Source organism: Meleagris gallopavo, chromosome 1 (assembly GCF_905368555.1).
Source record: "Meleagris gallopavo chromosome 1, MGAL_WU_HG_1.1, whole genome shotgun sequence".
NCBI classification, from domain to species: domain Eukaryota; kingdom Metazoa; phylum Chordata; class Aves; order Galliformes; family Phasianidae; genus Meleagris; species Meleagris gallopavo.
The window spans coordinates 20,769,593-20,796,344 of record NC_139404.1 but is presented as its reverse complement, the minus strand read 5'-3'; the positions used below and the strand labels follow the sequence as shown (position 1 = coordinate 20,796,344).

At 35.1% G+C, this 26,752-nt stretch overlaps 1 protein-coding gene across 1 annotated transcript in view; it reads right to left on the bottom strand.

Annotated features, from left to right (window-relative positions):
* The window catches only part of GRM8 (glutamate metabotropic receptor 8), a 346,291-nt gene that overhangs the window by 40,154 nt on the left and 279,385 nt on the right, over positions 1-26,752 (bottom strand). The window contains exon 9 of the mRNA XM_085218365.1: positions 10,325-10,461. Coding sequence (XP_085074491.1) covers positions 10,325-10,461 — 137 coding nt within the window. The remainder of the gene's footprint in view (positions 1-10,324; positions 10,462-26,752) is intronic.

Sequence of the window (26,752 nt, the reverse complement as noted above, 5' to 3'; positions counted from 1 at the left end):
TTTAAACTGGCAGGCAGCTCAGCACCATGCAGCTATTTGCTCAATCTCCTGCCCCAGTGGGATGGGGGGTGAGAATTTAAAAAGGTAGATCACATGGGTGGAGATAAAGATAGTTTAATAGGATGGAAAAGAAAAAGAATAATAATGACAAAAAGGTGTACAAAAAAAGTGACACACAATGCAATTACTCACCACCTGTCAACTGATGCTCCAGCCAGACTCCAAGCACCACCAGCTCTCCCAAACAACTCATCTAGTTTTATTGTTCAATATGACATCACATGATGTGGGATGTCCTATTTGGGTCAGCTTTTCTGATTCTGCCCCCTCCCTGCTCCATCTGCACACCTCTGCCCCCTTGCTGGCAGGGCAGCATTAGAAGCTGAAATATCCTTGACTTCTAGCACTGCTTTGCAACAACTAAAACACCAGTGTGTTATCAACATTATTCTCATCCTAAATCCCAAACTGAGCACCAGAAAAGCTATTAGGAGGAAAATTAACTCTATTTCAGAAAAAATCAGGTCAATGCAGAAGACGTTTAAGCTAGAGAAAACACTACCCAGTGCATTTACTAAGGGTGAGGAGGAGAGGAATAATCCTTGTTGCCAAGGAAAGAATGATAAACATTTTAAATAAGAGCACTTCAGGAAGTCAGGAACTTCCATAAAGACTAAGCATATTGAGATTTATTCTATGATACGCAAATACCTAACTGAGGAGTTGGAAAACAATTTAGACTCTATGAGAAAGTACGGAAAACTTGCAAATTGTAAACCATGGAATCATCAAATGGCTTTGGTTGCAAAGGATCGAAAAGTTCCAGGCCGCTGGTTTGGGCAGGGCTGCGACCCACCAGCTCAGGCTGCCCAGGGCTCCATCCAACCCAGCCTTGAGAATCTCCAGGGATAGGGCATCCACAAATACAGTGCTTATGCTATGAAAAGGGGACAAAAAAAGTCAAGGATTTATCAAATTAACTGAATTATTGGTTTAACTTGAATTCCCAGAAAAAATCCCAAAAGAAATAAACAAACACATTTTGAAAACAGATAAAAAAAATAAACAAGACAAATAATAGCCAACAGGGATCTGTCAACAATAAGCTGTCACATTTCCTTCTGTGGGAAGATAACAGGCATCGTGGATGAGAGACAAGCGGGTAGTTGTCATTTCTCTTAACATTAGAAAGATTTTTGACACCATCTCAAATTACACTCTCAGTCATAAGCAACCTATTGAAACAGACCTAGCCCCAAAGGGCTGAGTGTGAATTATATCAGAAAACTCTGGGAAGATAAAACATGTCATTGATTTGCTGTCAGAATGGAAGGGATGGTATAAGGTGGGGTCTAGAAAGGGCTTGTTGTCAGTCAGCTTTTATTCAATACTTGTAAAAAAACATTTAATAAAGTTTGGATGATAAAACAATATATAGTGACGAAATTTGAGGAGTAACTGGATAGAACAAGGTTGGAGCTACACTGAAAGTCAGAGTACTTAATCCACATAACACTGCCTAACTGAAAAGGATCTGAGAAAAAAAGAAGCAAGCAGTTTAACAAGGTAAAGCTTTACAAGATAGGAAGTACAGAGAGATAGCAGCACTTCATAAATTGAGATTTCAGAGCTATGATGTAGATCACATGTTGAATCAATATTAAATATTACCAAAAAAAGCCATATGCCATCCTGAAAGGCAAAGACAGATAAAATAATCTTTCACATTTAGTCTCCACCAGTGAGTACGTTAAAGTTTCTCCTACACTCTCTGCTACTGAGATCAGACAGAGTGCTTTATGAAGGTTGGATCATTGTGGTTCAGTCTGAATTAAAATCAAATGTGAAGTCCAAAGGAAATCAGCAAAGATCACATATGTTTCTATAAAACACGATCTGAGGAACTAAACTGAATAACTTCAGGTTGTACAACCTGGAGAAATTATTCAGTCTAGGGGGTAGAACAACCATCTTCAAATACATAAAAAGGATGAGGATGTGCTCAATGAACAGTGAACAAGATATGTAAAGGGCTTAAATTACAGCAATGAGAACTAACTGGGTATTTATAAGATACTTCAGAGTTATAAGGGTAGTTAAGAAATAGAACAGAATGTCTTCAGAGGCTGTAAAGTCTTCATCCTTGGAGTCACAAGATACTATCTTTATGTAAGGGCTAAATAGTCTCTTGAGAACCCTTTAGCTGCCTTCTTCTGTAGCCTTCCAGGCAGTGCAACCCAATGCTTAATTATCCTCATCTTTAAAATTTTCTTGCATGCTCATATTAAAACTCTTTTACTGTAACTCAAATTCACTTTTTCTAACAGCCAAATTGACTATGACTAACAATACATTATTTTTCTGATTAATCTTTTCAATATTGAAAGAGATTAGCATAACTTCCTTCAGTTCAGTCTTTTCTAGACTAAGCAGTCCTACTCTGTTCAACCTTTCCCCACATGCATACTTTTAGAAGGTTGATCATTGTCACTTTGCATGTGGACACTTTCCTGACAGTCTACTTCTGGAAGTCACAGTTTTGCTACTGAGGTCATAGCAAAGGGGAAAAGATGGATTACATCATTCATTCATGAATTCACTGCAGCAATAGTATCTGGAAATGCAAATCTCAGTTAACCATTGCAAAGCCTCTGCTTCCCCTAAATTTACCAACTTACTGAAATCCTTATTGCAGTGTCCCAGTCAGTCCTGGTACATCTTATTGTCCCACTCCCCACTAAGTCTGTTTACTGTGAAATGAAGTTACAATGAGATTAGCCATCATTTTCCATTCTCTATCTTAAACTGTAATTAACATCACAATATCACCACTACAAGCAATGATGAAACATTTTGGAAATGGACTAAATGATTCACTTATCTTTCACAGCTGAAAAGAAGATTGGTTGAGGATTTATCAGGATGAAATAAATATTAGATGAGTATGCTAAAGAAATTATATTAATAATGAAATGAAGTTACAAGAAAGCAAACAGAAAAAAAAACAGACAGTAATGTACTACTAACTGTTGGTTATTCTCTTTCAACATCTCAAAAGTACTGAGTGTCTGATTCATTTTCTATTTAATGAATTTTAATTTAGTAGCAGACTGCCATTATGTAATACAAAAGCACAATAATTAAATATCATTTAATCTACCATTTTTAAGCTTTTAAGCATGAACATTTTGCTTCTAGGTTTAAAGGGCAGCTCAGTCTTTAAATTATAATACATATACAAATTGCTGTGTGGGAGAGGAGAAAGATGGAAAGGACAGGGGAAACAAAATGCTGATAGTCCACGTTTCACACTGGTACCTCACAAAGCAACTCACTGAAGATTTGCTGCTGGCTGTGCTTAATCTAAATGCCCAGTAATGTCTGTTTATGCTAAAAGCCACACCACTGCAGAGTGCAACAGGTGCAGCTCTGAAGTTCTATATTTGAATACGAAGCTTTCCAAGAATACATATAAAAGATTCTGATTTCATATTGTTCTATTATTACATATTTGCTTTTAATGTGAAAGAGGAGAGCCGCAAAGATGATCAAAGGGCTGGAGCAGATCTCCTATGAAGAAAGACTGAGGGACCTGGACTTGTTCAGCTTGCAGACGAGATGGCTTTGGGGAGACCTCTTTGCAGCCTTCCAGTACTTGAAGGGAGCTTATAAGCAGGAGGGGGAACAATTTTTACATGGTCTGATTGCGATAGGAGAAGGAGGAATATTTTAAAACAAAAGAGAGGAGATTTAGGTTAGATGTCAAAGGGCAGTGAGGCCCTGGCACAGCTGCCCAGAGAACCTGTGGATGCCCATCCTTGGAGGCAGTCAAGGCCAGGTTGGATGGGGCCATGGGCAGCCTGAGCTGGTTAAGGAAAGCCTGCCCATGGCAGGAGACTTGGAACTAAATGGTCTTCAAGGTTTCTTCCAACCCAAGCCATTCTATGATTCTGTAATTCTATGAAAAAATATATATATTATTTTAAAACAAAAGTGATTCATTTTAGTCACCATGAAGGTAATGCTTCCTTTCTGCTTTCTGAAATAAACAAGAATACTCTGCAGTCTTGGTTGTGACTCTTTAAAGAATATCTCATTCTAATAATAATCCCTACACAGAATTATTACAAAAAAAAAAAAAAAAAAATCCTATGAATTTTCTACTCAAGAAACCTATAACAAATTTACAGCCAACTTTGTAATTGCAGCCCCATTTTTCATTTGAAAAAACCCGACTTTAACTCACTCTGACATTGTGGGAAAAATCTCTATGCATTCTAACTCTCAAGCAGACACTGTTTCAATGGCAATCTGGTATCATTCTAATGAAAAACAAATGATTATCCAAATTCAGTTTTTTTTTTTTTCTTTAGAGAGTCAGTCAAGATGTCTGTTTCATTAAAAAAATTACTGCTAAGACTAACAAAGAAAAAAAGCTTCAGAAAGAAGACAAACTGTCATTATTCTTGGATTCTTCCAATGGCCTTGGATCTTCAGCACTTTTTTTCACCTTTTTTTTTTTTTTTTTTTTTTTGCATGATACCACATGTAATTTTTCAAAATCATAAAATCCCATTTCTATTTTATGTTTTACATGCTTTGCTGGCTGGTACACAGTCTGCATTTACTGCAGCATGATGCTGACTGATCTCTTGAGTCCAGCATTTGTCTTTAGTGACTACAGTTTCTATATTGAACTCAGATTTGGACAGTAAAGAAGAATGAATCCTGAGTCATACTGACCAGTGCTAAGACCAAGACTATCTTTGTAAAACATAAGTCATAAGTACTCTTTGAAAAACCATGATAGTCTCTTTCTACTTGACTTCTAGCCCTTTATGGAATAAAGGAAGATGGCAATATAATTTTGAGAAAAATAGAAGAACCCAAACACTTTTACTTGTCTCAGTGACTTATTTTTAACCCAGCATCAACAATTTTCAGGCAGATAACATAGAGAGAGTGTAAGTTTGAATTTTATTGCCCTGTGGGCAGAAGAATTCCCTGCAGGCAATATTTTTTGTCATATTTTGCTTACAGTTAAAATCATATATAGCAGTAAGTGTTCCTGTTGTTTATTTCATGGCAGTGTTTTTTGTTAGACACAGAGGTTATGTTCAGCAGTTTGAAAAAAAATATATCGATTATATAATAGTTATCAAAGGAACTTTGGCTTCTTTAATGAAATACTGTGGCCCACAGCAAAGCTTGAAACTTGTTTGCTGCAGTTAGAGAAAATACCACAGCTTCTTGAATCATTTTCTGTTATCATGTCAGAAGAAAGGGAATTAATGCATTTTGAATCTGTTACTTCTAAAAAGAATTGACTAATGTCAGTGTTGATAGTTTCCTCCAGGATTAGATACATAATTTACAAGACTCCTAGCAAAGAAGAGAAATCAAACACTGATTTAAATCTTCCTGTGATATGGCTGCCTGAAGGGAAGCTCATTCTTGATGCGGAGTTCCCAAATTTTACTAGTTCACCAAACACTGTGCTTAAGGCTGATGGTGATTATGGCTGTCTCTGATAGTTCATCACATCAGTGTAATTTTAATTTACAGATTTCTTAGTTATAAATCAAGACCATCACAGAAAAAATTGCTGCCCCTGAGTCATATATCTCATCAGTGCATTCACTCTATAAATCAGAGAGCTTATGCATCCTATTATTTCTAAGAGGAAGTTAAAAGTCAGATATTGTAAAATTTGATTTTCTCTTCATCTGGATTCCTGTGCTTTTGTGGAAAAAAAAAGTGAATTCCATCTTAAGAATTTGATATTTTTACTTGAAAGTTACAGTGCTTTGATATTCATTTTTTTCCTTAAGATCTAAGTTAACATAATTGGATCTCTACTCAAGCTTCTTAACCGCTTTAGCTAAATGTCTAATTGTGAAAGCACCAATAATTGTGCCTGCCACATCACTAAAAGATGATCAAGTTAGAAAAATATACATTTGTATCTACATAGTTTTTCAGATTAGGTTCTTTCAATACAGATTTTTTTAGACAAAAACAGTGTATTAGCTTGAAATGAAATCTACAACATTTTTAAAGAGGAAAAAAGCCTCTCAAAAATGAACCAAAACCAACTGAATAGATTGCTAAGTCAAAAAGGTAACTGAGAAAATTATTATTGAAACTTCAGGACAGGAACTATTTCCATTTTTACCACTACAATAAAAATCCATCAGTTAACACATCTTTCTAGCTCTTATTACAATATGAGCAATACAGAACACAGTTTCTAAGAGGACATTCATTATTAGTCATGCAAGCAAGTCGATTTCAAATCATAAGTGCTAGGAAAAGCAAGCTTGTTTTTAACTTTCTTCCTACTGAGATTACATGGTTGAGAGCCCAAATCTGTAAACCCACACATTTGTAGAAAACGTTTATATGTGACCCAGTATGCAAAATATTGTTGCAATATGAATAAAACATAACTTTTGTTTAAAACAAACAAACAAACAAACAAAAAACCACAAAAACTGTTTTCCTTTTTTTCTAATTCATTATAAAAAGAAGAATATTTTGGAGTGAAAACTATCAAAGTTGCTGAAAATATATTATCTTTTTCTACTGATAAAGGGAAGAAAATGAAGAAAGCAAACAACCATAGACTCTATCAGTTTAACCTATAATCTAAAGCAAAGATTTTTTCTATCAAAGTGATTAAAAAAAGCCAAACTTCTCAGGTCTGATTATTTACAGTACATTAGGAATATTTAAATTCAAGCAACCTTGGAGAGGAAAATGACTTTGAAAGGAATACAAATTTACATTGCTAGAATCTTGTAAAATGATAATTATAAAAAAGTCAGCTAAGATTCTTTGAAGCTGTAGTTTGAGGCTTCCAAATATCTGCCCTCAGAATTGCCTTACACCCATCAAAGATTAAGATACTTTATTCAGACTCAAAAACCATGTGAAAGTTTTAATTTTGAAGATTTTAACTCTTTGCAAATTTAACTTTTATACCGCACATCACAACATTATCTGTCTGTGTTTTGTAAGGATTACAAGCCCACTAGTAGCAGTAATCACGAAGTTTCTATATCCGGAACCTATAGCTGCTTCAGAGGAAATCTGAAAAGTCAGTCTGCCTAAAGAAGAGCATTCACGTTACTGGGGACTACAGGGAGAGATCAGTATCCAGCTAGAAGCCTTTACATCACTAGTGGAGTCTGCTGACAAAGAAGCCCTCAGGGAGCAAGACACAGTCTTTAGCTCCAGGGTTGGCACTTTTTGCCCAAAGTGGAAGCCAGCATTGCAGCAGGAAGGAACAAGTCCAAAGCTGACCACAAGGACCAGAAGAGACAGTGAAAACTCTGAGGAGCCAGAGAATAAAAGAGGAATCCTGAGGGTTGTGTTCAGAATAGACAGGGCTTGCTACCAGGTGATGACACAGCACTGACCTGCAGTCAAGACTCAGCAGTGAAAATATCACTAAGTTCCCTATGAGAAAGGAAATAAAAATACATAGAAAGGGAGAAATGAAACTTTTGACTCAACTAATTAGGTACAAGACATCTTCTAATCTTTTTTTAATTAATTGTTCAAAAAGCTTACTGTACTGCAAACTCAGCATTTCCATGATTTAATTTTCAGTCACAGAAAATAAATAAATGAAAAAAAGCTATAAGCTATATAGACCAACAAAATCATAAATGGCTTATGGCATGTTACCACACAATTTGAAGTAGAAATATCTGTAACAATAGGATTAGAAGTATCTATAGGGAATATCTAGCTAACACAGCGTCTTTATCAAGACGAAGCTCTGCAGGAGAAAGAAGGATAAAGTGGGAAAAGTATTATATTTAAGAAACATCTCCTGTATAGAACAAAAAGGTAAAAAGTACTTCTTTGTCTTCAATAAATATAAAAGTTTTATCTGAAACCGTAGAAAATATTCTCTGTGTTCCCTCAGATCTATTGGCAATCAAAGGCTCTAATTTGCAAGTATGATTATTCAGAGTATTGGCAATCACCCACAAGGATTACTTGGTTTCAATGCACTTCATCTAGTGAGATGTGACAGTAGGACTGTCACAGCAGATCACCATGTAGCATAACAATCACTGACGTGCTAAACAAGTTCAGTGCATATAGAAACACAGGGAAACAAATTGCATCCCCTTGTTTTATGACTTTCTTCTTCACTGTTACTGTACCAGCACCTGTACACACCAACAGGGTGTGTTCAATCATCTATAACGATAACTAGAAATTCAGCATCTTAAGCCCTGACAAACCAAAAACTTTAAAGCTCAATCTTCCCTTCTGAGGTCCTCCAAGATGAGTAAGTTAAGAAATAAGTGAACGATAGGAAAAGATCTCACTGAATCCAGCTGCATGGGCAGCCCACAGAAGCATTCAGGGCCAGGTGAGCAAGGGGTGAGAGAAGCTACGAGCTCAAACACCAGCAGCTGGACACTGCACTAACAATTTGACATCTCTACCACTCACAACCTAGGTAGCTCATCTGTGAACTTGGACACATTATGATGTCCAGTGAGTGATCTCACAGCGGTTAAAAGAAAGAGCCACAGATACATTCTAATACATCCATTATCAGTGAGAGCTACAAAGAGATGCCGTTAAATCCTTTCCTGGTGCCTCTTTTGGTCAGTGTGCTTTAGCATGGTGCAATCTCAGCAGTCTGAATAGAAGCCAATCCATTGATATGTCAGTACACATACATCAGGCAGAAATAATGGAATGGAAGATCTACAGATTAATGAAAAATTGAGTAGCCTCGGTGGGGATAGAAAAGTAGAAACTGAAATGGAATTAAAATTGAAGCAAATTCTAAGATAGTTCCTACTATATAATTGCTCTGTTATTGCTAATATGTGCAAAATGTACATACCGGTTTTTCAGCTTTTTTATAAATACTGTTACTATTCAGAAAACTATAGCAATTAAGAAGATCATGAACGTATGCTATAACTGTTATAATATGGATCTAACCCTAATACTTTCCAGAAGTTACTATTTAGTATTAATCTTTAAATGTATTTAGGACCCTTTTTTTTTTCCTTTCATGCCTTTCAACAGATAGATACCAGGTTACTGGGAGGAGTTAACACTGCTACACAATCTGCTACACATAATTTCTGTTGTAGGGCTTTTTTTTGTTTGTTTGTTTGTTTGCTTGTTTCTTCTATTTGGGTCGAACAATTAAATTAATGAGATCTTACCAAGTAGTTACAGATATAAAATAGCAGATATGATAAAGTGGTTTAACAGCTGGGCCTGTGAATGAGGAGCTACCACTGTATTACTATCGGTAGCACTCAGACAATTATTTGCAAAGTAGTCTCAACATGAGAATCATTTTTACCTATTTACAATACTGTCTTTCTTACATTTTATCAGGAACATTTTATATAAACTGTTAGAAATTTGCTCTTTGTGATTTGATTGAAATCACTGAATAAACTCTTCTTGGTGAATCCAGGCATCAGTTCACACCATCCTTTAGTGAAACAACTGATATTTCAAATTTGAAGAGCTAAGGTAAACCCTGTATAAGATGGGTGGGCTTAACTTCCCTGCTCTCAGGACTGCAACTTTCCTGATCCCCAAAACTTCTCAAGTTACAGCTATGGCTTAGCTGTCATTGAAATATTCTTTCATAAGCTATTCTCCGAGCCTTATTGAAATGGTGAATTTTGAAACAAATATGGTTCAATGCACATGAGGAGCTTAGTTACCAGAAAACTTGCAGAATACAGTGAAGCATAAATTAGAAAAACTTCCCAAGGAAGGGTAGTTTATTTCCTCTGTTATTATGTAATAATGGCTAACTATATCTAAAAACTCCAAATTCTTCCTTTATATTCAAGAAATATATTTATTTCAGCAGTTCTGCACCCCAGTGTTTCAACCAAATCAGAAGTGGTCATATAGTCCAAATGTCCCTTTTACAAAGTACATTTCTATCCCTTTGCATTCTGTCCATATTTGAAAGACTCAAGCAATATGTATGTGTGAAATATTTTGTCTGACACCTTCTTTTGAACTATGAATTACTATTTCTCTGCTTAACTTCATAGTCAAACCAAGGAATGTCAGATATATAATGATTCTAAAATATAATTTAAAGCAGCAGGAGAATATGTAACACAACTTTAAAAAACAAAAAACTCATTTTCATTTTTTATGTTATTGTTTGCAGTCTTCTCAGAAAGAGAATGGAGTAACTTTTCTCTGCCAACAAATAGAAATCCTCAACATTTCTGAAGTGTAATAATGTAATATACAAATGGTTGTATTTCTCCAATGTCTGCATCATAGTTAAACTATCACTTACATTTAGATGAAGTTGATTGGTCCAATGACCAATTATTTTGTATTCTGTACTCTTGTTGGTGATCTGATACTGAAAAATATCATAACGTCCAGGAGCATCTCCATTTTCATTGAAGATAACAGGTGTTCCAGCACTCCCTGAAAAAAATTAGAAAGCAATTACCTTTACGGTAATGTTCCAGAAAAATACATACTCTGAAAGAAAAGTACTAATTAGAGGCAGTTGATGACAATGAGTAGGTTCTTCTTAATGCAATGCTACTATTGTAATTAATCCAAAAAATCTCACAAAGAAAATGTGTGATATTATAACAAAATCTCCCTTATATGTAAGTTAACTAAAACACTGAAAAAAAATCCAAACATCAGTAGTAGAAGAGTTACTTTGGACACGCAAAAGGGTACAATTTCATTTTCGGATTTGAATATAACGCAGTAGACTCAAATAGCAATCTTGGAATGAGCTCCTTAAAGAAATTCTCTATTAAGTATGACAACAAATGAATACGTTCAATGCTTATAAAAGACCTTGAGGAACAAGCGTCTAAATCTGATCTCAATTAATGTAATCAGCTTGTAGCAGTGACCACCTGTGTAAAAGCATTTTATCAAAATAAACTGAGGTTAGCAGCTGTGTTTGTTGCTCTCTCTTCCACACACGACACTGTCAGACAGAAAGGTCCATTGCTGAAGCTGTCAAAAGTTATAAATTGGCACTCTGTTCTTACTTCGATCAACAAAATGTTCAAAGATTGAAAAATACGTGTCTACCTTGGAAACTAGGCCAGCCAAATTAGAACACGTTTTGATGAATTTCCACAAGGTGACATCACCTTCAAGTATCTGCCCTTCTACAGAGGCTTTTTGAAAACTGCACAAAGAACGTTATATTCACCAGTTTCTCAGGTTCATACATACAGAGGAAATAAATTTATAATTGAGGTCCACTGACAAAAAATGCAAGTATCTTAAAGTTATTTTTCAGTAACTGGAAAATGAAATACATGTTTACAGAGTAAAAGAACAAATAAACAAAAACACAAAACAACAGTGTTTTTACATTTCTCCATTTGGATAACAATAAAAAAAAAGTAGCTTGTTCATGGTAAAATCCTACAGTATAGCCTTGTTAATGCAGTACTTAGAGGTACTAAGTCCACTGCATGAGTGTCTTCCAGAGAATGGCAAAAAAAAAAAGCTTGAAAGTCTGCGTAAATATTATATAGAAGTTAGCCAGTGCAAGTGGGGGTAGCAATCTACATACCGCAGAATTTCAGCATAAATACTTCCTTTATCTCTGTCATCCCTAAACTGTTATGTTCTCCTGCTTCGTATAACAGTTTTTATACAAAACTGATAACCAGTGAAATAAACAGAGCTTTCTGAGTGACAACTGGCACATTAATCACTGTGCCAATTTCACAGTTCTGCCAGCAAAACCTTGGCAGCAAAAATTAGATATGAGTAACTATGAAAGAGGAGCATCAACAGATTATGTGTGATAAATACTTAAGACCCCATTAAAATACAAGAGACTCAATACAAAATTTTGGAAATCTCTTCATGTTTTGCCTTCAATTCATTTGGCAGAACGAACTGCAAGAAAAATGGCAGTCTACAGTCTTTTATAAGCAGTGAAATTATTCTTCACTGCACAAATAAATGGTTGATCCAATAAAATACTTTCATAAAATAAACACAAACTCAGCAGTTTTACTGAGTAGCTATTGAGGCAACCTTCAGACTATTGCTCTCAAGTAGCAATAGGATTCATCTTTCTACTCAGCAGCATTTAAGCAGCTCATGGAAAGAGCAAGTATCTTCTACCAATAGGTGCAAAGTGTCATTTGTTCCAAAGATCAATTGGGACTTCAGTCATTTTTATGCTCAGCAAAAAGTGAGCTTAAAATCTACTGCTTTTTTCTTTTTTTTTAGAAATATCATGTACAAAGACTACATAACACAGTACAAACGATAACTATCTTCTTCTTTGATATAGTCATGTTTTCAATTAGAGCATTTCACACTGCCCTCCTCAGCTGACAGTCGCAAAAATTCTGCTCAATTCATCTGTCACTTAACTGAGTCCAACACAATCTCTCTTACAGCAGAAGTTGCAACTGCTCTTCACACACCCTTCAAGCAGAAACGTCAGAAGGTGGGAACTGGGGAAGAAACACCTCTCCCGATGTAGGAGAAGATTAAGTTTGTGACCAGCTGAGTAACCTAAACATCCATAAGTCTATGGGTCTTGATGAGATGCATCCCAAAGACCTGAGAGAATTGATCAATGTAGGTGCTAAAACATTCTTGATGACATTTGTAAATTCATGGCAGTCAGATGAAATGCCTTGTGACTAGAAAAAAGGCAACATCACATCCAATTTTACCCAGTGAACTACTGACCTGTCAGCCTCATCTCTGCGCTGGAGAAGATCACAGAGCAGATCATCCTGGAAACTACGCTAAGGCACATAAAGAAGAGGAAGGTGATCCAAAACAACCAGCAAGGCTTCACCAAGCACAGGTCCTGCCTGACCAAACTTGTGGCCTTCTATTTGGTGTAGCTGCACCAGTGAACAAGGGAAGAGCTACAGATGTCATCTCTCTGGATTTAAGAGAGGTCTTTGACTCAGTCCTCCAGAACTTCCTCCTTTCTAAATTGGGAAGATATGGATTTGATGGGTGGACTGTTCATTAGACAAGGAAGATCGTACCCAGAGAGTAGTGATCAATGTCTCAATGTCTGGATGGAGATCAGAGACAAATGGCGTCCTTCAAGGATCAGTACAGGGATCGATGCTCTTTATGATCTTTATCAGTAACATTGACAGTGGGATCAAGTGAACCCTTAGCAAGTTTGCAGATGACAACAAGCTGTGTGGTGCAGCTGACACAACCAAGGGATGGGATGCAATGCAGAGAGACCTAGACAGGTTGAAATAGTAGGCTCAGGAGAATCTCACGATGTTTTAGCAAGATTTTAGCAGAAGCTTTGAAAGTGTAAACAGAGAACGAAACTAGAGTTCTTGATGCTATAAACAAATCATCAACAATTAATCAGTGTTCTTAAAAGAATGTTAACCTTCTCTGATGAATATTATGACCTGATAGATGATTTAGATGAACCTAAATCAGGCTAGTCAAAAAACAAAAAGGAAATATTTTATCTAAGAAAATATACTTTGTTTGGATAACCCATTAAATATATGGTTTACCAAATTAAAGTGAATGTATCTGTGGAAAAACTGCCTAACATTGTATAGAAACAAGATGATAAACCCACATGGGAAAACACTGAGCCTGACTGTAACTCATCATGTCAGTGGAGACACATCCAGATTCAGGCACTTTAAGAAACCTCACTAAGTTGTAGAAGCACCTCCTTTTATGACAACTTGACAAGAAGAATTAAGCACTCTTAATATCCTCTACTATATGCGATTGTATACCAGCACGCGTGCTTGTACAGTATTATTGCCATTACAGGGAATTGCATTTTAGTATTAGTTCAAGACACTGAGTGATTTCTGTTCCATTTAATGAATGTTGAGGACTGGCTGCTAAATCAAAACACAACACATTTCGGTCAGAAAGCAATATAGAAAACAACGCCCTACCTGAAGGAATCAGCCCAGATTATATAAACTCCAGCTTATATAAAAAGATTTTGGGAAACCTCATTAAATAGTTCTTAGAAAGAATATTTACTTTAGAGACTAAATGCAGATATCCTTGTTTAGGAACTACATTTATTGGGTACCTTCATCTGAAAAATGTTACTTTTGCTTATGAAAAAAATGCCCCTGCAATGTTTGCCTAGGCTAACTCAGAGAATAAATGGCAGCCTATGTTTTTTTTTAAATTATTTCACTAATTTCATAATCATTTTTTTCATGACTTTACAGCAATCAACTAGCAAGACAGTCGAAGAGCAGTGAGGGAAATATACTTTTTCACATTTTATTCTGTGCAGTTATGTTGTGATGTATCATTTTAACCCATGACTGAACCCATAAGTATACGGCAAAATTTCAAGAATACATGACAAGTTTGGCTAACTATTGAAATAATGGATGAAGCTTCATCTTTCTTACAGCCACCTCTTTTATTTTTTATAAGCTTTGCTACTAACTTATTATGATATTCATTTCTGATGCTTATCTTTGCTGAGTGATTCCAAGCTACTTTTAGATTATTATTATAATTATTATAAATGTTTAACTGTATACTGATAAGTGGAATAAAAATTTAAAATTTTATAACAAGCATTGTTCAAATGGTTTTCAGACTTGCTTAGAATCCTTTTTTCTTTGAAAAGGTACAACAAAAGAGTAAAATGAACTTATTTAACAGACTAAGAAGGAAAGTTGAGAGGTTGAGTCTCGTGGTTTGCATAGGTTTAAATTTTCATTTCACTTTATAGAAACTACAAAGGCTGTTCCAAAAGTAATGCCTCATATTTATTATATGCATAAGACATCAGAGGCAGATGGTGGTGGTATGGTGGTATGGTGGTAGAGGCTGAATCTTCCCACCAATATCCTGTTACATGTTGTTGCCACGCAACAGATGGCAGCAGAGGGGCGATCTGACAAATGGCATCCAACATGTTAGTATGTATGAAGCAAAAGTGCGTCACTGAATTCCACTATGCAGAAAAAACTGACATCCTTTGATATCTGTCAATCCTTCCTTAACATTTATTGAGATCAAACCGTGGATGCCTCACTGTTGGGAGGCAGAGAGTAGTTCTGAACTGATTACAGCGCTCTAAAAGCAGAGCTTTTTCTACGTGCAAGGCTGTGGTTTAAAAGACAGACAAAGAAAAGACAGACGAAGAAACACTGGGTTGTATATCTGAACAACTCTGAGTTTTTCATGTTGCGAAGAAGGCATTTGTCTACTACTCAATATAATTTTAATACTCATGTAGGTATACATGAGGAGGTCACCTGAAAGCTTCACTTTCTTTTATACACTGCATGTCAAGTTCCCCCTAGTTTTTGATGGACTGAATAACTAATAAATAGACATTGATTAAAAATCACTCCATAATCAAACAAATCAAATATTTTTCTTTAAAATCTATATTTGGTTGCACTGTCATATAGTTCTGTTATCATTAAATTCCAGATAATCCATATCCACAGCATAAAAGAATAGGTTGCAATTTATTAGGCTTGAAGACACACTTACTTATTGTAGATATTAAGTGATAATGTGATACTGAGGGAAATTCTTCCTCCTCCTTTCTATTCCACAGCCAGCATCATTAAACAATGATGGGTGTTCAACTAGTACTTAAGCTAAGCATTACCAAAGTAATGTGTCTGTGATATCGGTAGCTTAAGAGTCTTTCAAAACATAGCTTAAACTATCCAAAAATGTTCAACAGGAAAGAAAAAAAAAAACAAACACATGAGCTTATTAATTCAAAATCAAGGATGAATTCGATCCTTCTGAATTTTTATTGCCTTACACTGATGTTAAGGAAGACTGTTTTTGATAAACAACTGCTTTATGACAAGCCTTCTGTACACTTGAACTTGAAAATTCAACTTCTTCTGAAGAAACCCTTAAACATGTACCTTGATATTTTTAAGATGCTGGTCAGCAACTGCCTGCTGTGTCTGCTTTATCAAGTTCCTTTTCATGTGTACCTAAAAACTCCTCTCTTCTAATACAAGTTGTAATCTTAGTTCCTTGTACGATTATCAAACAATCTTGCCCAGGTGAACTCTAGTGAAGTTGCTCTCTGTGTATCTCCGTTAGTGGAATGACAATAAAACAAATTCATGTGCAGTAGTAGCTGACTACATATTAAAATGATTAATTTGCAGTGGAACCTAAAATAAGAATAATAGTAAGGTTCTAAAGACTATTTTAAGAAAGAAGAAGAAAAACTGTTAAATAAACAACTTTGGATTTTCCTTATACACACACACACAAAAAAAAACCAACAACAACAACAACAACAAACTTCATTAAAGTTAGGGATCATGAGGCAATGCTCCTTCAGTGACAGAAGTGTAGAACAGTGATAAGCCTCAGAAATGCTACCTACAGAATATTCCAACACCTATGGAGCTGATTCCATTACAAAGCTTGCTATGGTATTTTACCAGATTCCAGTAGTTTGATATTCATTTCATTTTCCAAAATGAAAGAAAATGAAAACTGCTTAAGCTAAATCTTCATCCTTTGAACTACTCCATATAGGCTGCTTTATCTTTTAGGAAACCTACTGCAGTCAGCAGGGATTCAAGGCTATGGCTAGGTATAGAAGGTAATATCTAGGTAATAGAAGTAAAAGTTTATTGTACCCTCTAACACAGTTAACTGTTGTCTGTCAAAAACTTCAGAATGCACCATCTGTTAGAATTTGGCATTACTGGAAGACTCTTCAAATTTATAGGATCAACTCTTATTCCATTAATTTATATAATTACTTTCAAGCACTAAATGTTGGAACTTTTTTTAATTAGCATTTCATTTTAATTAGCTGCTAAAAAGTACTGCAGAGATGTACATAATTTAAATTGTTCTCACAAGTAGAAAGAGGTAACAATTTCAATTTTCAGTACTTAGAATTCCCAGAGAACAAGAATTTATCTGTAAAATTACAAAGGAATTTGTCACTGATAAGTATCTCACTGAGACAAATGAAATAGAAGGTTGAAGTGGAATGAATGGAACAAGTAAACATGGACTATTAAAATATTTAATACTTGAAAATAAAAAGCAGAGAGAATTATAAGGAATTAAGTAGAACTAATAAGAGCTAATTTGTGAAAGTGAGAAAGTGAGACTGGTAGATACACTATACCAGGCTATGTAAAGTTGGTGATAAATGAAACCATTATATGCTCAATCTCCATACAGCAGACGTTTTCAAATTAAGAACAATGTTGTGACTGAAGAAAGAAAAAAATGATTCTCTTACACACATTCAAAATCCGAAAAGATGCCTCTTTATGCTTGTTCTAAAATATCACAGTTAATGATTAAGACAATAAAACAGGATTGTATCCAGTTGCGATAAACTTACTGCTGTTTCAAATATCCTTAGATACTGGAGACATCCGCATAGATATGCAGAATATGCTTATGACAGAGATCCTGTGCCTTGCTGAGGCAGCAGCTGGAGGCCAGATGGATACCCTAGGGTTATCTGAAACAGCATTCAATGCCCATGTTAAGCAATTTATCTTACTTACCACAGGGCAGATTCTGGCTGTTCACGTATGAAAGCACAAAACTGAAACCAAAGGGAAACACAGTATGCAGAAACTGCATAATATACAGACTTAGGGCACGTATTATATAAATTATGATAGTACTCACTGGAAGGCTTAGAAAAAGTGAAGAATCTAGTATTAAAATGATGTGATATAAATAAATTCCATGACAGGTACTACAGCTTTGTATTATTGATGCTGATGGATTGTAAGGATGATTTTTCAGAGATGGAACTAATTTTTTGATGACTTGGTCCTCAGTTAATGATTAGAAAGGCATACTTCTGTGAAAGGAAGAGTTCACTCCACCCGTGCATAAGAATGTTGATCAGGGTGAGTATCATGAGCATATGGTATTTAAAATATCAAACAAAAAGCAGTACTTTTTTCCTCTCAGAATTCAACTCAGTATTAGAACTTCTCACCACAAAAAGGCCAGAGATATGATGTGTCATAAAGTCTATCCAAAAATGAGTAAAATTTGAGGAAGAGAAAGGAATGACTGCAGCCAACAGCGTAGGTATATTTAAAAGATTTGCCTATCATTCCTCTTTATGCCTTTTAGCAGTGATCTAGATTCAACTCCATTCAGCCCTCCAGGCAATAATTGCAAGAAGCATATATTTGTGAAAAATTCTTCACATTTTTCTTTGCTACTTTCCCTGACTATCTGCTACTGGCCACTCTCAGAAAGCATGTTACACTGATAAAACGTTGTTTATATCCTCTACAAATACTCAAGTCACAATATAAAATGACATAACTCTTGTTTCTCTTCTTACAACACCTTAAGTCTAATAACAGACCATGTGTATATACAAAACACAACAGTGCCACAGATCTCAATTTACATAAATTTCTCTGAAATAAATTCTTCCTATTCATTTCCATGGAAACTACAACAGATATAAAGATCACAATAACACTATCTGACAGAGCAAATTCTGAGCTACAAAACACTGCTTTTTGACAAGGTCACCACCATTATCCAGTGATGACCATGAGCCTGAATGCCACGCTTGTAAAAATCTGCATGGCTGTCTGGAACTTGCCTCGTCTCTCACATCACTGTCATCGCTGCTCAAACACGCCATCCCACCACCTCACTGTGTCACATCCACTGTTTGTGTTTGTATGGTATTACAGACTGAATGCTATCAAATACTCTTGGATAGGAAACACTCGTTTTAATGTCATTAAGCCTTTGCTTATATTTAAAATAAAAATTTCTTTTAAAATATAACTTGAAATAACAGTAATAGCAAGTACATTTGTCAAGAGTCTGAGGCTAAGTTTTCCACACACACAAAAAAAATAAACACTGCTCTCTATTTTACACATACGGTGGGATGTAAGTGGGAGTGAAAGTGAAAGGAATCTTTACTGCAAATATAACTGCAATTATTTTGTTATGATATTGCAAAGATGAATGTGCATTTCTCTGTGTAAGCACCATCACTCCCAGACCCCAGCAACACAGTCATACAATAGATATTTACTTTAAAAGGATCTTCACATCATTTGTTTTCATTTTCATGATGTTAGAGGAAAAAAAAAAAAAAATCCTGTTTCAAGCATCTGTAGCTATACAATATTAGAGGAAGAGATCAGAAGAGAGTGAGGATATCAAGTGTTCATAACTTTCTCATTACTAGTTTTTATTGCCTAAAACTGTAATTAATATGTTGCTAAGAAGCATGAAACAACTCCCTCCTGACCATAAATCTGCCCAGCAGTTTCACTCAGGGTGACATATGTGAGAACTCCACATTATAAAGAGCTCAGGAGCACTTTGCCTGCACCCTGTCTTTATCTCCATAAGTAACTGAAGATCCTCCTATTCTACCTTTTCCCATTTTCTACTTTGTGTTTTTTTCATCTCTATCTAGATTTTCTGCATTATTCAGGGGAGGGAGGCAGAGCATTTGAGTGCTTCATCACCTTTGTTTATGTTTTCTAAACTAGTCCCCAATAATTTCAGAACTTCCGTTCATGACATTCATAGTGCTTCCATAATGGGGGTCACCTGCCATGTTCACACCGTCCTATCTAGCACACTGCATTATATGAGAAAAAAAATTGCATACTGGATTACTGTTAATAAATCATTCTACAGTGTTGGCCCTGTTGCAAAAATAACAAGTATAAATATTCATTTATCTCTTTCAACATCCTAATCTTTCAAAGAGTTCTGACTATGATTTTGTGTGAAGGTCTGGCTTCATAAAGCTCCTCCTTCTTCATTTGGTAAATAAGTTCATTTTCTCAGGAGTGAGCAACTCTGCTCAGTTGTACTACATAGGTTGTTCTGAAAATAATGCCTCCTATTTATTTCCATGGAAACTACAATAGATACAAAGAGCAGAATAGAGGAAATTCTCAGCAACAAAACACTAGTTTTCAACAATCACCTCTATAAGCTGTGCATTTTCACCAGCAATGAACAAGAGCCTGTGTGCCACGCTCCCAAATATCTACATCAGCAGAGATGATCCACTATTTTACACTGCTATGATGGTGATGTTGCTAAGAAAACATTGCCCATGGAGTCCATCTTTCATCTGCCCAAACAGATGAAGTCAGAAGGCACTAAATCCTGACTATATGGTGGGTGTGCTGGGACAGTCCAACCAAGACTGCCAATGTGCTCCATGGTCTTCAACATGTTATGGGGCCTGGCACTGTGTCGTACAAACCTCCTATGTTTCCAGCTGCTGTTTCACAGAATTTTGGAGACTTGTATACAAATCCCTGAGGCTGATGGGAGGTAAATAAAAATTGCTTTGCCACATGTAGGCAGCATCCTGGTCAGGAAAGGTAACTCCTTCTTCAGACCAACTGTTAAAATGGCATCAAAATGGGAGAGTGCCAGCTACTGTCATCATCTCAAGTACAGGAATATCTTTCCCAATAACAGCATAGGTTTTATTTGTGATTCTGGTCTTCTGTCTCCATGCTATTTTCTGGAAGACTCCACCTGATGCAGACAACAGTCACTCCCTTAGGTAACTTAAACGATGATCTCAGTTCTCAGATATTTAAACTTGATTTATCATATTAATACTGATCGTTTCATGTCTAAGACTTCATTCTTTTTTTCTAAAATTACATATCGCAAGAATGAAAATTAACAAAAATCGAGCAAAAAGAAAAACACTGTCACATAATCTCAGTTGAAATAATGGATTAAAAAGGAAATGTAGCAGATATACAATTTTCAGTAAGGTGTAGTTGATTAATAACTTTAAAATGAAATGAAATAACATAAAATAAATAATAATAAAAAAATCCAGAAATCATGAAGCTATTAACTATGGTGAAGTTCTGAAAGCATACAGTTAAATTTAGGTTTATCAAATAAGACATATCTGCATCCTTAACTCTGTCCTATTAGGATTTTTCTTAGTTTGCAGCCATTAATATGTTAACACTTTTAGCAGACATCTGCAATATAAATGTCGCTTTCTTCTGTGTTTAACCCACAGTCCAATTAATATTTCCTTTCACATGCCACTTAGTATGAACAACATACCATCAGTGATCCATGAAACTACTTCATCTTGTTGAACAAAATCATATTTGACATATTATTTCTTGTTTCCCAAGTGCAGTAAGTTTTGTGATAATTAAGCAGGGTAAGAAAATATTAGTTAATTTTCTAGTATTGATTGTGAGCTGTTGCCAGAGACCAAATGCCTCAGGGCTGAAACTCTGGTATTTAGAGCGGATACAGCTCCAAAGAGGAACTGTCAAACATCCACAAACCATTATGTAGCAAAATTTCTTTTGTACGCTCTGCATCAAAGACAAACTAACCCACATGATCAGCACACATACACACACAGAGCAGGTCACACTTCAATTATCACAAAAAATTTGAAGAGAGGCATCAAGTAGTGATGCTGTTGTCTGAATCACAGCTTTATATTTTCTGAAGTATCTAAGGTGAAGTTATTTCAGTCTCATGACCTTGTCAGAGCTTACTGTTTGATGTAACTAGAATTCAAAACTGCCTAATTTAATTTATACCAAATCCTACGTTATTCTTTAAGGTATTGAGCCAAAAAAGGACAGATTCTACAGAGTAGTTACAGAGTAGTCTGAGATGTTATAGCAAGGAAAAAAATGCTTGATATTTCTTGGGTCCTTCAAACTCTGCACAGCAGCAATAATTAATGTATTCAGTGCAAAAGATAACAAATCATTACTTTTTTTGTTGTTGTTTTGTTTTGTTTCTTCATAATTATAGTGACCATTAGTAACTGGTACCTAGTGAAAATTTACTCTGTTGTCATGTTTTTTTCAGGTATTTATAGAGTTGTTAATTTTCGAAGACACTATACAACAAGAATGCAATATTTACAAAATATTTAAGAAGTCATTTTAATTTATAGTGTTTACTGAGCACTTTATATGTCACAGCCTTTCTCAGTAAGTGACTTAAATTTGAAGTCATTTAACGCATCTTTAACATGTATATGTACTCTTACACTTCCCACACTTAGACTCTACTTCAGAAATCACAGTGGATGTTTTAGGATGCCAAGAGCATTTTTAAATACTTTTGAGAAGCTTTTATAGCACAATCTACAGTACTGTCTAAGTGTATATATTTTGGGGTGCTATGAAAAAGTGTATCTGAACTTTTTTTTACTGGCTCTTTTGCTAAGGATAAAAGGAGATTATTCACCCCTTTACATAAAGCATCTTACAAACTATTAAGATATCTAGAGAAGCACCTTCTATTGAATACAAATAAGAAGGTGGTTTGGGTTGTGGACTTTTTTGTTTGTTTGTTTTTGCTGTTGTTCTTTTTTTTTAACAGTATAATGAATATATATGAGAGTAATGATATATCTTTGAAATGGCTAATCTCTCAGTTTAGGGAGACTGACAATTAGTGTACTTCATTAACACATTTTTACAGATACAGTTCTGCACTGATGTTAGTGATTAACACAGGACGTGTTACTAATGCAATAAAGCTTGAGACCTTAAATTCAGAAAAGTTATCTACTTCAACCTGGTCTACTATTATGCAAAATTCACTTTTCTGTTTTATTTCTACAGTAAAAATACTAACCATTAATATTTTTAGCATTAACGACATTTTATGATAAACATTACAAAACTTTTTTTTTTTCAAATCCCTAATACCATGTTCATAGAAATGCGAAACAATCACATTAACTTTCTTTCAAAAGTTCTGAATCCTCAGTTACAAAGAAAAATTTACATATACAAAATAAACAAAAAGACAAGCAAACAAAAAAAGTACACACAAAAAAAAAAGAGTGCATAAGAACTGCTCCAGGAGTATTTTTACGAGTTAAGAATTTAAAGGATTCATTGGAAGAGACTCAAGGAATCTGAGCTCATAGTACTAGAATGTTAGTCATAGTAAGTAATGTAATGGAAAATTTGACATTCTTGAAATCTTGACATAATCTTCTCTATATAACTAAAATGTGTAATGACTAGAAGACATATTTGTCATTCAATCTTGGCTTTTTTCTGCACTATCATAATGAAGACATACATTCTCTTTAACTAGTAACTTAAATTCATTTTGCAGCTGATTTGCATTGTGGAAACTATATAATAGAAAGAAAAGAAAAAAGCAAAAACAATAGGATTTTTAAAATGTACTTGACTGAAAATCTCCAAGGTAAATATTTACTGTTTATGTTGTAAAATGAAAATTATACAAAAACATAATTCCATATATTTTCTTTTGCAATAGTTATCAAGGTTCTTAACATTTAACTTGTTAGTTTTTGATTAAATCTTAACAAAGAGATTATTGCCACTGTTGGACTACAGAAATGGATACTTTTCTCTCATCTCATTTTCTACCACAGTAATGACATTATCTCATTCACATAAAGTGTATTTTTAAGCTGCTTTAAATATTGGTAGGTTGAGGGCTGAAAACAATTGAAAAGTAGTCCTAAATAAATAAACAAAATCATGAAACAGAAAAACAAACAAAAAGGACTATACTTGTGCCGATGTTTTTTAACATGTGTGGAAATGGGCTTTTATGACAGACTTGGAGAAATTATTGATTGGGTTACTATGCCCGTATATTAGGCCTACTGAAGTTTCCTTTTTAGTGTACTGGATCTGACTGGGATGGAATTAACTCTCCTCACAACAGCCCATACAACGTTGTGTTCTGTGCTTGTAGCTAGGACAGCACTGAACCAATGTTTTTGTTTACTGCTGAGCAGCCTTGACACCAAAGCTCACTCAGAGCCCCCAGCCAGGGAAGGCCAACAGGCTGGGGGTAGGCAAGAGGTGAGGAGAGGACACACCTGACCTAAACTGAGGGTATTCCACACCATATGATGTCACTCTCAGCCATAAAAGATAAGGAAGGAAAGTGGAACTCTCATTAAGGTTGTGTTTATCTTCAAGAGCAACTATTATGTGTACAGAGACCCTCTAATAAGACATAGCTGAACACTGCTTGCTGATTGGAAATAGATAATATTTTTTTTCCTTTTGCTTCTGTGTGGGTTTTGCTTTTTTTTTAACTTTTATCCAACAGTTCCTTATCTCCACCCACAAGCTTTTCTTTTTTTTATCATTTTTTCTCCCCCCATCTTTCTAAGGAAGGGCAACGACAGAAGGGGTGTGTTGGTGCTTAGCTGCTGAAGCCACAAGGAGGACTTTGAAATAGCCGTGCCCTCTTCCTGTTCTGTAAAACACAGCACAGCTCTAAGGAAAATATTTAATCATACAGCAAGACTTCTGACTATAGTTTTTAGTAGGATCATAGTTATTCTCAAACTGAATGAACAGAAAGCGTTGCCTGGTGCCACTTTGTAAAGGTATTTCCGGCACGCTGAACAAACTAAATAATTAGTATTTCTGTTCCTGTAATTGAAAACTAGCAGACATTACTACTTAACTACAAACACATTCCAGTCCATATTCAAGAAAATTGTAATGCTCATGCTCCATTCTCATCTGCACTCTCATATCTGAAATCCTAGTCCTACAGGATTTATAGGTTCTCTTGCAATCAGTGTGAATTCTCCAGGTGCATAGGTGCCAGACTGAACATTTTCACTTCTGTTCCTGTATTTAGGGGCTATGCATTCCCAAGCTAAGGTTCAGCTAGAGTTGTCTCACCCGATGACTGCAAAGATTGTTGACTTTTCACTCTGCTTCTCACTGTGAAATTATTTAAAGATTATAAAATCCAACTCTGGCCACTCCATTCTTTTTATGCTCTGTTTTAATTTCTTGTTGCATTTTTTGATTCACTATTTATTCTCCCTCTGAACTAAATCAGATCACAGGGTAGAGCTGTGAGATTCATAAGAAGTTCTTATAGGCATAACTGAAGTGTAAACACCAAAATATTCTTCCGAAATTTGTGCAACTACACTGATTTCCAGTGGATGATAATCAGATGGACTCATTTAAATGAATGAGGAACTGTGCTTCATTGAGCAAAGTAATGCTCATAACTTCTGATACATCACTCATGACCCTTTTGAAAAATCTGTGCAGAAAACAGTTTATTCTCAGTATCTAAGTTTCAACTTGTGTCCAGATGGTAAGACATTAAAGTAAGGGACAAAACTCTTCTTGTGTTTCAGAAACAGACACTTACCATCGCTTGGTCACTGAGAACATTTTCTTTCCAGATACAGTGCAACATATTAAAAAGGCTTCAGATTTTTTATACAAGATCCCTTGTATAAACTCCGTAAGTATTATAAACTCCATAATATAACACCTTTGTAACGGCCTTTTCAGAACTGAGAAGGTAAAGTAATGAACAATGTTCATAAGAGTGGAATAATGACTTGAAACACCACAAAGAGAGCATCTAAGTCTAAAATGATCATTTCCCAATACAGTGACCTAAATCTAATCAGTGATGCACAGTAAAATATGAAAACATAGTCTTTACCACCTGGAGCAATGCATCTCACCTGTGATTTGTTGAAGAAATTAGACTACAAGTCCAGTCCAATTAATCACATTCTGCTTAAGTAAATATTCCTCCAAGGTTCATATGGAAATCTTTCTTCTAGCTCAGAAACTTCTCTGACATCTATGGAATTTTTTCATTTATTACTGGCAAACAGATTTAACCCTCTGTCTTTAAATTGTCATGGAATATAAATGTTAATGTACAAAGTTAAATACCCTTTCCCAGAATTGCTTGATTTCATGGTGAAAAATAAAATTTTCTATAGCAACATAGTTAAGCTGTAAATCCCTCTGAATCTCATGGTAATATATAAATAATGAAACCAGATTTAAACGTGGAATATATTATTGCCAAATTCCTCTTTCTAATACTTCTTACATAATTTAAAAAATCCTGCCAACAAGTATTTTTAAGGCATAGTGAAATGCCTATCAAACAGCTCTTCCTGTGAAAACTTAAAAATAGTTAGAGAAAAATGCTATTTTTATTATAGAGTTAACCAAGAGTGGTTTTGAATGAAAATAGTTTTTTTGTTATTGAAAAAAATACTGTTTTTTCAGTGAAAATGTAAAAGGCTTCTGAAAAAAAAAAAAAAGACAATATATTAAAGTACTGTTGATGAATAAATACTGTATACATTTGAAGACAAGGAAATCAAGTTGAGTGCTCTTATAATGAAAGAAATATTTGTCTTAAACTAAGTCTGGATATATATAATAAAGAATTTAAAAGAATGTTAGACAATCCAGCCTTTCACAGTAAGAGATTTCAGAGTAAGTCTTTCTTAACAGTATAGCAGAAACCTTGACAATATCAGAAATCAAGGAAGTAAACCACATGCTCTCATACTGTCAAGATTTATACACTAATCCATAGGTAGAAGGTTGAGCTAACCTTAGGTTGAGCAGAAGAATCTTTATAAGCTTTTCTGAATTACATACAGCATCTAAACTTTCATATACTTACTTATTATTTTAGCACCATCAGGCACTTTGGACATTTTACCAGCAGATTACTATTTGCTTCTGGTGGTCAAAGGCATGAAACTTCATTTATTTGGTCTCCTAATTTTCCCTAAGGATGTATTAATGAACCATTAAAGCTGCTTGTTATGACCTATTACATTAACCCACTTCATATTAACAAGGATGTCACATGTATCACATTTCTGCAAGAAGTAAAAAGAAATGAAGCAAATTTTATTGTCCTGGTGTTCTGCAAGGTATCAGAAATG